This window comes from Sinohyriopsis cumingii, chromosome 8, assembly GCF_028554795.1.
Source record: "Sinohyriopsis cumingii isolate HCF-2022 chromosome 8, ASM2855479v2, whole genome shotgun sequence".
Lineage (NCBI taxonomy): Eukaryota > Metazoa > Mollusca > Bivalvia > Unionida > Unionidae > Sinohyriopsis > Sinohyriopsis cumingii.
The window spans coordinates 41371986-41386212 of record NC_142968.1 but is presented as its reverse complement, the minus strand read 5'-3'; the positions used below and the strand labels follow the sequence as shown (position 1 = coordinate 41386212).

General features: G+C 34.0%; 1 protein-coding gene across 3 annotated transcripts in view; it reads right to left on the bottom strand.

Annotated features, from left to right (window-relative positions):
- The window catches only part of LOC149793348 (uncharacterized), a 238037-nt gene that overhangs the window by 112786 nt on the left and 111024 nt on the right, over window positions 1–14227 (bottom strand). For all 3 annotated transcript variants that reach the window (XM_089967332.1, XM_089967334.1, XM_089967333.1), the window contains 9 exons: window positions 13060–13268; window positions 12316–12473; window positions 9547–9664; window positions 8642–8755; window positions 7786–8085; window positions 7021–7191; window positions 6093–6221; window positions 4751–4911; window positions 3468–3594 (listed from right to left, as the gene is read on the bottom strand). In XM_089967332.1, the coding sequence (XP_089823458.1) occupies window positions 3468–3594; window positions 4751–4911; window positions 6093–6221; window positions 7021–7191; window positions 7786–8085; window positions 8642–8755; window positions 9547–9664; window positions 12316–12473; window positions 13060–13268 (1487 nt within the window). The remainder of the gene's footprint in view (window positions 1–3467; window positions 3595–4750; window positions 4912–6092; window positions 6222–7020; window positions 7192–7785; window positions 8086–8641; window positions 8756–9546; window positions 9665–12315; window positions 12474–13059; window positions 13269–14227) is intronic.

Below are 14227 nucleotides of genomic sequence, written 5' to 3'. Positions count from 1 at the left end.
GAAAGACATTTTAAAAAATGCCCACTGAGTTTCTGTATTCAAAATCCACTAGACAGTTGAATAGTCTTAATTAGATGCTGTCTTTGCTGCTCTCAAAATTTCAGTATGGGGTCTGAAGACAATACAAGTGTCACTTTTGTACATATTTGCACTCATTAAACTTGATGATGCTTCAAATTTCCAAGATCTTGTTTAATTTTTCTCATTGTATTAATTTATCTATATGCATCTGCACTGGTCTGTGGATGTGACAAATATGCAGGTCTGTGGATGTGACAAATATGCGATTCTGACAAATGATCTGCAAATGGCAGCTAGTGCTCTCCAATAAAGCTGCCAAAAAGTACTTCAGTTCTTGCAATATGGTCTGGTCTGGCGATGATTGTTTAAACATTTCAGTTTGATGCTAAACCCTAAATTTGTGCACAGTCCTGATTCTCACTGGTGTTGCTATATCAATAGATGCTGTACACTCCAGAATGATTAATGTCAATATGGTATTGGCAGTATATGCAAAGAATGAAGGTCAAACTCCAGCAACCAAAAGTTCTGAAATGTAGTTTTGCTGGGATCTGGTCGTATCGTAGATAGTTTATCCTACGCTGAATCACAAATGGATTATGACATTTTGCCTTGATAAATGAATCACACTTGACCTTTATTCGAACCATCAAAATAAAAATGGTTTGCATTTTAAATATGGAGCAAAATCTGACCTCAAGAAATTTTTTTGGCTTATCATAAACTTTCCAATAACCTTAATAAGGATGGTTCGAATACTCTCATTCAAAATAGTGATGTGTAATAACTTTTTTCTTCAACATTCATCTCCTTGATTTACTCAACTTTAGACAAATTGGGTTGTTCCAATTTAGTGTACTTCACCTGTGCAAACTAGCTTAATGGGCTCTCCCACAGCAGTGCTCAAAGGAATAAACAAAACATCACTTTGACTACTAGCCAGTTAAGCAATCTGTGAAATGGTAGTTGTTTATTTCTGACTGCCTTACATATCAATTGCCTCTCTGACAATCAACTGTATAAACTGCCCAAAGGATAATTTTACAAAAGCATTAAGAAGGACTCTTGATACAGGTGACCAGTTACAGAATATATCATGATGATCTCTGTTGTCCTTAGAGTACTGAAAATCATGCTTTTCAAAACACAACTATGTCATGGAAATATGGAGTAAACAATCATCTTTTTACATGATACTGCATGTCATGGTGGATATACTAATCCATTAATTTTCTCACAACTAAAATAAAATTACATTATAATAGAGAAATTGTATTGGTCTTGCAGGTTTTGTAAAAGACAGGTTCCATTATACACAAGAGACTAACCCTCTTAGACCTGTTACTAATCAATGCAGGTCCCTGGAGAAAAGAGCTGGAAAAAAGACTGGTAGTTGTGACACTGTAAATATTGCAAGGATGAAAATTTTATACATGGGGAAGGCAAACTAATTTTATGTAATACTTTTCTACTACTACTGCATTGCTACCCTTTCCAAGGAGGCTAACACCACAGTTCAAGCTAAATATTTCCTCTTCCAATTAGTAATTACAGGACGGAATATTAAAAGAAAAAAATTCCACTGTGATGTAGTCATATAAAACATAAATAAACGTCCTATAGGACATAAGAGCAGGGTGGGAAGAGGGAATCTTTGCAATAGTATGAGGTAAGGGAATCTTTGCAATAGTATGAGGTAAGGGAATCTTTGCAATAGTATGAGGTAAGGGAATCTTTGCAATAGTATGAGGTAAGGGAATCTTTGCAATAGTATGGGGTAAGTAATACATAATTAAAATTGGTTTCACTCTCCCTCCCAACAGGAGGGAGACTGATGACCTTAAACACAAAAACTGGCACAAGAAAAATGCAATGCACTTACCCATAATGCAGGAGTGCTACCTACCTTAAGCTGGCAGAGGGCAAGGCTACATGTGCAGTCATAATTAAATTCAACCAGTGAATGCTTTTGTTCTGGTGCACCAAAGATCGAATATAAAAGAATGAAAAGGTAGAGTGAGACTCCCAGAAGACAGCTTTTGTGACATTGTAAAAAAAAATGAATGATTAAAGTAAGTCCATGATGTAAAAATATCCCTAACATGGTAGACTTTTAATTCTCATGAGAAAGACCCTTCTCAGTATGGGACTGATAAACTTGTTTGATTGTGAAGACAATCCACCTGGAAAATGTGTCCATTTAAATATCAGTGGAATCAATGAAAGGGAGAAAGAGAGTCTAACCTTTAGTGAGCAAGATACCAGTCTCTGGTGCTCAAAATACTTAACAAGAATAGAACAATGAAGATCCAACCCAATGATAGAGCCCCTAGAGAACTTTAAGAGTATTAGAAAGGGCCGTACTATAGCTCTTAATTGCAGACAGAGAACATTCACTTTCCTAGAAGAGAAGAAAATCTGCATCTATGCTTAATGCAGGACAAAATAGATCATCATGTTTCTTACTTCACCAATTACAGAAGATTCTCAACCTGGCATCATAAACTCTGGATGTAGCTTGCCTCCTGGCATAGGCAATACAGTTGTCAACCCTGCTTGAAAACTGGACAATGCAGATCTACTGTCTGATATGAACCAAACATGAATGTGGATAATCTGTGGATTATTGTATTGGACAGACCCTCTGTGCTGTAACAGCAGGTCCCTCTCCTGGTCTCATTTACCAACAGATTGAGGAGATCACTGAATCATGATTGTTGGTACCACAGGAAAGCTAACAGGATGAGTCAAGATATGGAGGTCCTAACTCTGTGAAGAAACAGGAATTATTTTTAAGGCTGGGAAGGCATATGTGTGCAGACAATTCCGCTTTAGACTGAAAGTGTCCATCACCCAAGCCCTCTGAACTGGCACTGTGTAGAACCAGAGAGGGAACTTGTTGTTCAACAACATAGCAAACAAAACCACTATTGGTCTTTCAGATGAAAAAGTGTTTCTCCTACCAACTGGTGTAGAAACCGTTCATTAAACAGAAGGATTAAGGGGACAAGCTGGGGAATGGACACAACAGCTAAAGGCAGACAACAGTGGTCATACCATAGAAGTGGGTAGCAACCCTTCTGCTTTCTGGCAGCACTTAGCCCCACAAAAACTTGAGTAAGTTCCTGAACCATTGCTTAGTATAGGAGCAAGAGAAGGTCTGAATGAGAATGTACCCGAGCTCCAGAATGCTTTGAACACACCTGTATGGTATCATGACACTATGGTCTTAAATCAGTAATAGAAAGAGACAGAATCAACAAGCTTTGTAAAATTCAACAAATAATTTATTTCCCTAGAATACAAAGTGAAAATGTAAAAAGAACTTATGGTATTGCAAAATTAAATCTCAAATAATCCAAGAGAAAATTACAGTTTGAGACTAAACCTATATGAATTCAATTTAGGCCTATGAAAACTATATGTTGATTCTTTGATCCTGTTACCTGTGACAGATTGATATCATCCACAAAGCAAAGAAGTTTCTTGTTTCCTTTAGGTACATATGTACGGCCATGTTTCCACTCCAATCTTTCATCCAGACGGTCATACAGAAGGCGAGCATTAGTGAATCTGAACAAAACAATGAAGTCTGCTATTGAATGCTATTTTTCCTATTTTAACCACTGTCATGAACATATTTGTAACTTATAAATAAATCATGATGCAAAGTGGAAACCTTGCCATTGTCAATTTAAATAGAAAAAGTTTTATTCCAATGGAATTTTTCATGATTCTGAAATACAGCTGCTGATGTCAAAACACTCAGTTAGGTTACAGTTACACATGTATCTGGTAAAAAAAAAAAGATCCATTTGATAATTAAAGAAAAATTCCATTAAACTTTTCAATCTTTGCTAATTGACAGATATTGACTTCGAAAATACAATAAATTGCAAATGAAATTCAGAAAAACTCAGGCTAATGAAAATAGTTCAGTTCAACTATGTGCTTGGCTAAATTTGAGTGCATTGAGAGTGGAGCCAAAGGTTCCTGCTTACATACCAAGCTTTTATGGTAATGTGTATCATCTTTGCAGTGGTTCAGTTGACAAACCTTTGTTTTCAATGTTTTATTAGTATTTTCCCACATGATTTACTCCCTAGGAGTACTTTAAGAAGGAAATGAGAAATTCAAAAAAATCAAATCAAAGAAAGCAAAGAAAACAGTACTTTCCTTAAAAAAAAGTTCATGACATCAACATATAATCAATATTCATTAAAGAAATTAATATTTCATCTAAAGCAGAAACACTTCGCATAGAATTTTGCAAACACAACACTATGCAAAATATTTCCATGATGTTATACAATATTATTGTTTTCCACCTCCTTTATTTATAAACTTTATTGAGATACTCTGTATGTACATGCAGTATTTTAGTCAGTTCAGACATGTTTTTCTTAGGCTTTGCCTGTTTCATATTATCAAGTGTTTCTTAATTGCAGAGAAGGGTGGGTAAGATTCATCCTGAAAGTTAAAAACAAAGAACCCAAAGGATATTAACTACCTTAAATAAGCAGCCATTTATCCTTGCATAAGCTGTATCAGGGCATCAGACACAGGAAAACATGGGCATCATCAGAGTAAACCTTGAAATTTTTCTTTTATTATAAAAAGTTATGAAAACTTAAACAAACATCTGCTACAAACATGCAAACAGTTCAATCATAATCTGTAATTTGCTTTGGGCATTATTAATAATACATAATAAAGGAATATACTTTACCTGTTGGCCTGGAGTGTGAGGGCCAGCACCTCTGCCACCTCCCCAGAACATACAGTTCGGATACGGTCATTAATAATGGCAGTTTTCCCACATCCATTCTCTCCAACCAAAATGACAGGTCGCCCAGCATCAGTCAGCAGACCCAGGAGATGAGTGATTTGCTGTGAGATACAACAAAACAGATCAATTAATAGTTAAGATTGGTGATAAATGACTCAGATAACAAAGCATTATCTAAAGTGATGATGAAATTAAATATTTTGTTCTGATCAATGTTACAATCATATGTACATTTACACTATATGGATTTACACTTCATTATATACTGTTCTTCTTGCAATGCATTTTGTTTCTTAATTTTCAAAAGCTGACGAAAAATTATATACCATTATTTTTAACTGGTACCATAGTCATTATTATATTGATCTGCCATTAAACACTTTATATATATATATATATATATATATATATATATATATATATATATATATATATATATATATATATATGAATTTATAAATGCTGTCCTTTGTGGACAGATATTTTTCACATTAGATTAGAGATAAAATTGGTACATGAACCAAAAATAGGAGTTTATGTGTAATTTTTTATAGATAGGTATCCTATACATGAGATATCAAATTGGCTGGTGAACTTTAATATAGGGTTTAATAAGTTTCATTTTTTTATAGATAGGTATACTTTATATTAGATATGAAATTGGCGGGTGAACTTAAATATAGGGATTTATAAGTTTCATTTTTTACAGATAGGTATCCTTTATGTTAGATATGAAATTGGCGGGTGAACTTAGATATAGGGAAATATAAGTGCTGCTTCTTTTATAAAAGTATCCTTTACAGTAGATATGAAATTGGAGGGTGAACTTAAAAATAGGGATTTATAAGTGTCATCTTTTATAGATAGGTATCCTTTATGGTAGGCATGAAATTTGCAGGTGAACTTAAATATAAGGAATTATAAGTGTTGCCTTTTATATATAAGTATCCTTTACAGCAGATGTGAAATCAGCAGGCAAACATCAACATAGGGATTTATAAGTGTTGTTTTGAAGTGTTTTATAGATACGTATTCTTTACATTAAATATGAAATTAGTAGGTGAACCTAAAACTAGGGCTTTATAAGTCTGGTCTTTTTTAGACCGGTATCCTTTATGTAAAGACATCTCCATGTTGCATTGTATTTAAACTAATACTATCGCTACTATCGTAATAATCATTATAACTACATGGATGCTACAAGTGCAAAGAACTACTTTCATCTAACTGTCTATTATAATTGTAAAACCATATAAGTGAAAGTAAAAACATTAGCATATACCTCCGTTTGCACAGTATGGACAAACGCATCAGTTGGAATGCCGTTATGTGGTGTACCACTATATGTAGGCAGGGCTTCAGGCCATTTGACAAACTCATGACTTTCACTGTCCACAACATAGTCAAATACCTGAGAAAGAAAAACACAACCAAACAGTTAAAATGGCACAATAATAAGTGGCAAATTAGTGTTATAATAGTAAAGTGGTTTTAAAATACATTTGGATGCATCAAACACTGTACCTTTATATTGTATAATGTCATGATGTTATTTTGGATATCAGAACTTTTTTTCCATCCTGTGCTTCCAATATAATAAAACAGTGTCTCACATGCAAATTGTGCTAGATTAACACTATTGTAGTTGACATGCACAAAGTTGAATACACACAGTCTTGATGTTGATGTCATTGCCACTAGCAAAAAAGTGATACTGATGTCTTGTCAGGCTGGACAAAATGAAATCTCATGTCAATGATACTGATGTCTTGTCAGGCTGGACAAAATGAAATCTCATGTCAATGATACTGATGTCTTTTCAGGCTGGACAAAATGAAATTTCATATCAATGATACTGATGTCTTGTCAGGCTGGACAAAATGAAATTTCATGTCAATGTCATGATAATGATGTCTTGTCAGGCTTGACATAATGAAATCTCATGTCAATGATACTGATGTCTTGTCAGGCTGGACAAAATGAAATCTCATGTCAATGATACTGATGTCTTGTCAGGCTGGACAAAATGAAATTTCATGTCAATGTCATGATAATGATGTCTTGTCAGGCTTGACATAATGAAATCTCATGTCAATGATACTGATGTCTTGTCAGGCTGGACAAAATGAAATCTCATGTTAATGACATCATGTGATAAAATTTTTATTGTTTAAAAGGAACAAATTATTTAAATTTGTCTCTTTCCTTACCGTGCCATCATCTGGATAAGTGATGTGCTGTTCAAACTGTTCTCGCCACCACTGACTGAAAGGCTCCCGATATTCCACACCCAGAGATCCACCAAAAGCCCAAATACAGGCAAAGTTGAAATACCTTTCAAATTCCACATCACTCAGCTCTAAGTAGGGGTTTGTCAAAGTCTGTAATTAATGAAAAGGAAAAGCATGCTTTGAACAGATCTGGCTTAGATATATCTATATGATACAACTTATTTCATTTTCCATGGCTGTTTTCTCTTAGCACGGACTTCTCACCCCCTACACATTTTCTAAGAAATAACATTTTTTCAAGAAAATAAAATCAGAATGGAGATTTTAGTATATTTTCAACATTTTATACAAACAGGACAAAAATGGCAAAGTTATGACAGAATGAAATCAAAATTTTTCCACAAAAAAACATCAGAATAGAGATTTTTGTATATTTTCAGCATTTTGTTTAGACAGGACAGAAATGGCAAAGTTTTGACAGAACGTTATACATCAAAATCCTATCCACTCATAGGAATAAGATAAAATCTAAGGATGAGCTCCAGAATGCTTTGACTACAAGTTTAACTGCATAAGCATTCATTCACACAAATTGCTCAAGATTCAATTAGAATTTCAACCAAGCAGTAATTAACTGACAGGTGAGTGCAGTTTGTGACTCATTAATTAGTTTTGGGAAAGAATAATAACTAAAGAGCAGAAGCCAGTAAATAAATAAACAAACAACAATAACAAAATACATACCTCCAGCAGAATACAGAAGGTGCTGATCATGTTCTCAATACTGTGGGTCATGACCCTCTTAAACTGAGGGTTGCCCGACTTGGAGGTGGCAAACATGCTAGGCTTGGTACATTCCTCTAGGTACTTGATCACCTTATCCAGATACACATCGCAGAACCCTGTCAGAAGTTCCTTGTCCTCTTCTGGGCGGTGCTCAAGCCACCGGACCAACATCAGCTTCCAGCCCACATCCACTGCTGACATGACCAGAATTCCCACACTAGACATCAAAGATGGGCTGATATGGGTCATAGACTCCATCTGAATGGTAAGATATATTTGATAGTGGGTATTTTAATTTGAAAATGAACATAAGCATGTGTATGCAAACCTAAAGTTCAAGAAGATTAACCATTTGTAATTTCTTTGTTCTGTGGTGAAAAGAGCATAATGCCACAAATGAAATATGCAAATATTTTGCTGAGAACATTAGTTTTGTAATTATTTACTATCCTGTGACTCTACCTATTTATGTCCAGTCTATTTATGCAGATTTGTAGGCTGGTAAGTATGTCTGTCTGTATGTATGTATGTATGTATGTATGTACGTACATATGTATTTTCTTTGTAAATAATTATGTATGAATTTATATATCTTTTAATGCATGTATATATTTTTGGATGTCTGCCTTTGTCAATTATTTGTAAGAAAACATATTTATAATACATGAAGTTAATTTTATTTTGATAGCCAATACAAATGAGTACATATGACTTAGCTTTATGGTACTGATTTTAGCTGAATGCTCCACACCACAGAATAAATAGTCACAATATGGCAAAACACAGATCAATTTTAACTATGCATGAATCTCACCTCCCACATAAAGCGGAGTGTATCTGGAATGACAATCCTCTCATTGTTTCCAAGGACAACAGATCCACCATTGTCAAGGACTGATTGTAGCAACTCCATCTGGGCTGGGTCAGCCTGAAAATAGACAACATTACTTTGTGCATATACAGAAATTATGCATTGCAGAACATTATACATGTTCTTTTGATGCACAACAACAAGCTTGATCGTTGATACTGAGGATGAAAGTTTTATTATTGGTTTACAAAACGTGATCAGCTAAATATCTCTTTGAAATATCTTTGATAGTTTGAATATGGAGCAGACGCATGTATGTTACATATATAATGTGATATTATGGTTGTTAAACCACGACTTTCCTTCAGTCACCTCATGTTCTGGACAATATCACTTTAAATCTGAAAAAAGAACATTCTTCTGTCATACAAAAAAACTCAAAATAACTTTCCATTTATACAACCTAAAAGAGTTCAAACATTTATTTTAAAAAATGGAAAAAAATTATTTTAGTGGCGTGAAAATCTAATCATGTTGGTACATAAAACTGTGCTTACTATTAAATTTAATTTATCTATGTCAAGAGATTTTTGTGCAATTTCGTTAACATGGTTTTCTTATGAAAACCCCCAAAATGTGCAAAAAAAGCTTTAGTGGCATGGCAATTGAACCAGATCATCTACAGATGCATAAATGTCTACCAAATCTTATGTCAAAATCAAGTAGTTTTTGTAAAATTGTGTCGATGGGATTCCTGGGACAGGCAGAAGTAGATAAGTACAGACAGGACAAAATCAAGATTGCCTCCGTATGCAAGCAGAGGGTGCATTAAAATGTAAATCATATTTAAAAAGATAGCACTTTTTATGCTCTTACATGAAAAGAATTTTTTCTTATGCCTCTATTACCTCTCCATCCACCTGCATAATCTTCATAAGTGGCTTCACTTTGACAGCATAACTCTGCGCTGGCAACGGAACACAGAATTTCCTTAGCAGAGTGGCAAATAGGCCTTCCTTCCATTCTCTGATATAAACAAATTTGTAAAAACTAAGACATCAGCCTGCAAAATGGTTAACATTTTAAATTAATGTCACATTCATTAAGTTTTCCTTCCTCACAAGGTCTGTCGTGTGCTAAAAAATGGCATTAAACCTAACAACAACAACAATAACAACAACCTTCCTCACAAGTTACAGCATGGCAAGATGGGTAATGCAATGTAATTTATCTATGATGATTACATTTAACTGTCATGTGACACTGATGAACGGATTGTCCAAAAGTGAACAAAAGTGACTTAGGTTATATTCAACAGTTTAAAACAATTTTGGACCAATGACATCTGACAACTTCTTAGATATAGTTTGTGCATATGAATACATGAGTCAGCAAGAGTGCTGTAAACACACTTTATTTTAACCAATGACCTGAACGTTTGGTCAATGAATGCAATCCTGAACTAAAGTTACTGTGCAGAAACATTTATTTTCATATTAAACTTACCATGAAAATAAACTCTGGGCTTAAGACCCCAGAATCTATTTGTTTCTTTATTAACTTAAGTGCAAAACATCCACAAAGTTTGTAAAGGAACTTACTCAGAATAAAAGTTACTCTGCTAAACCTAATTTTCTTCGAGCCATAATGACCATGATCTTTCTTTTTATCTAAAAGCCAAATCAATAGGCCTCTTCCAGAACTCAAATGCAAGCCCTCCACAGGACTCGGAATAATCTTTGTTCAATCACTCAGCCCTAGGATGAATTAGTTGCAACAGTTACTCATCCCTGTCTACATTTACTCAACACAGTACTCCAGTGCTCGGGGCCCTGAGTGGCCAAGTGGTCTAAAGCGTTTTCCGTCACGGATCACTGCCATCTAAACTCTCTCTGCGTGGGTTCGAGGCTCGGGCTCGGCCAATGTGGATATGTGAGAAAGCTTGCCGGTACCTTCTTGTGGGTCAGTGATTCTTTCCGGGGTTTTCCTGGGTTCTTTCTCCACCATTAATACTGGTCGCCATGTATAGCCTATCTTGTGCTGAAAAATGGCGTTAAACCCTATAACAACAACAACAACAACTCCAGTGCTCATTTTCACTATGCTTCATACTTTCTTACTAAATGAAACCAAGCCTGATATTTAAATGGGTCAAAATCATGAAAATATCCATTGTTTGTACAAAGACAATGGTTTAAAATTATTTTAATACACATCCCCTTAGATAAATATATTCTGAATGTTTTCAACTAGAAATTGCAATGTAACAACTAACCCTTCATTTCTTAATCATATTTGTATTTACAGTGACACCTTTCAGTAATCTAGGTGTCATGGTAATGTAGAAAAATTGTTCATTTGAACAAGTATCACACATTGTGAGTTAGACCTTGAGAGACAGAGAATGTCAAAATGTTGTGATATTTCATCTAATCTGATGTAGTACTCTTACATTGAGACATGTAAACCCTGATAGTTAGGATTCTCTGCAATTTCTACCAACATTTTTACAAGTAATCCATTTTAGTCAGCTAACCCATGCAAATGTCAATAAAGAGATTGCTGAATAGCCAAAAGAGTTGGAAAGTTTCTACATCGTGACACCAATTAAATTTCAACAACTGGCTGTTACCTCAACAGAAAGAGCTTTATACTTTTATAAATGGTATGCATTGTACAAAAGTTGTTAGACATTAAAATATTTCTTTGGATTATAAGTTAGCAACATTTTGCTTTTAAAAAGTTATTTCATACTTACAAAACTACATGCACGTCTTATCACTTTGGTGTTACAAAGAATCAATCAAACTGTAACACAGTCTAAAGAGTTGAAAAGTCACAGAATTTTGATGTTTCTAACTTCTCACTGGTCTAACTCTAAAAGATGTGCAATATCTCATTGAATAGGAATAATTTCCATACAAATACGTGGTCCTAGATTACTGAAAAGTGTCACTGTAAATGCAACTACCATAAAAAAATTGAGAGATAGCTGAGAAACTTCAATTTATTGAGTTTAGCATACATACCTTGCATATTATGATATATCTATCAATGAGGACATGTATAAGAAGGGTTTTCAACTCACTGTCTCCTCTCAGAACATAAATATTTTCATTAATTGTGTTCACATTTTAAGATCAGTTTTATATCAGGTACCTGTGTATATGCATCAAGGCAGCTATTTGAGACCTCGGACCAAAGAGAGACCCTGCAGGTCTTAAAGACGATTAGTTTGTTTTGCAAATATGCAAATCTGCAATTCTTCTGGACAATAAATATACACATAGTTGATAGCTGATCAAATATTTTGACTAGCAGAAACAATGATAGTTCAATAAGATATGAAATAAAGGGATAAAAGTCTTGTAAAGGACAATTAGAGAAAGTTAATGGTTGTTGTACCATTGACATATGAATTTTTGCAGATGCATTGGAGTAAACTAAATACAAGACTGTTATTCCCATTCTAATACACCTTTATCAAAATTGTCAAAATATAGCAGAAAATGTAATTCTCTGCGGCACTAGATCACAGGGACAGCAATGACATCAAAACTGTATTAAAATGTCTCAGTGTAATGGCAACTTTACTAGCACAGATTCTAACACTAAGCCTATCAGAAAGAATATTATATGTAAAAGTGTGATAAAATAATTAACAGTTTGGACATTACTTTGTTTTGGGATCTGAATATCCCATCAGTTCCTCGGACTCTACAGCCTTTGAAAAGACAGTCTGCACGCTGATGGTCTTCCCTCGTTCCCTCTCTGCCACAGCAAATGTCTTGATGCACTCACTCTTACCACAGCCAGCAGGCCCAACAACAAAAATCTACAATTTAGAAAGATTATTATGTATAGGCAAGTGGTTTGCAAGTGCTTTTTTAATATTATACTTGTACAGAAGTGAATTATCAGTGCATGGTTTTATGCTCTGGCCTGCGAATAACATTGTCACATAATGTTATCTATCTATTGTTTATGGAAACATTTTGTATTTTACAGTTATCCTATAAAATACCATCTTATGATATCACACATGTACATAAGTAGTTGCAAAAAGTAAAACCTTGCAACATTTCCCACACAGCTCTCAAGAAAGAATTAAAGGAACTAGGAAAGAACCCAGTTTATTATATTGTTTTGAATACAAATGGCCAGCATACATTAATTATGGGTAAACAGGATTATTCATTCAAAAATGTCTATTTTTTTAAATCTTTAATTATTTTGGGAATAAATATTAGATTATAAATATCATTATGACATTTATAGACAAAATGCCATAAAATTGTAATTCAAAAAAATTATTACAAGAAAATATTATTAGTCACTATGGCGTATATATATATATATATATATATATATATATATATATATATATATATATATATATATATATATATATATGCTCTTACTGTTTGATGAGCTGCATTAAGCTGAGCCAATTGTGCAACTCTTGCTTGGAAGTTGACCCCTGGAAGGAGGCCAAGGTCACTAGTTGCCACTGCAATAGCATCCTGGATATCTTCTAATACCTGCTTTTGGCTGGGGTCAGTGACGGGTAGAAAACGATCAGCAGTGGCATGTGCCAATGTCACCACAGGTGTGTTAAGGTTTATCGACTCTGTCAAAAAAAGAATATTTTGTAAGAATGCTTTTAACCTAATATTTGCAGCTGGAAATGTAATAATTGTTATAAAAATAAAACAAATAAAAGCAATAAATAAAAGCAACAAAAAAACCCCAAAACAATCCAGTCATCTCTTTTCCCAAAACACTTCAGTAAAATTAAAATTCTCAATTTCTTGACCATTCTCTTATTTTCAGTACAAAGATTCTTAAACAAGAAAAGTTATAAATGTTACCATTTTACCATTTTTCACTCATGTACATCACATATATTCTTAAATATTCATCACATTCAAAAATAAAATATTTTCTCAATTTCAAAATCAATCACAAGTGTTTCTTGCATGCAAAAAAGTGTAAAGATTTTTTATATACAATGCCTCATTTTTGGCACTCATCCCCAAATGCAAGTAAATCTGCTTTCAAATTTCTTTAAACTACTTCTTTATTTGATACAAAAATGACAATAGCATTTATATCAGTAACAAGTAAAAACATTAATATTATTTTCCGTAAAGCCTTTGGCCTCACATGTATAAAAAGCATGTTACTCTGTCATTGGTGGGAACAGGCACTCTTCAAAGAAAAAGAAACTTTTTTATCAGTCACATTATGTGTCACCTGAAGTATCCTATAGAAATAAGCCACCTGCACAAGGGATCTCATAGTTATTCTGGCATTGTAGCGGAGCAGTAAGTACAATAATAGGCACATATTAGGTGGTGTCTGACACTCATTCTTGAGAAATAAAGTCTGTCATGGCATGAACTAAGTAAACTGCACGCAAGTTGACAGGAGGAAAGGCTCCTAGAAAGCAATTGTCCACCAAGGCTGCTCATAAGACTGCACAGTAACTTTATTTCAAGAGAGAAGCAAGAAATCAATGGAATATTATAAGAAAGTATAATAATATACAAAGAAGATTTACAAATTTATATAGAAAGGAAACAGAGA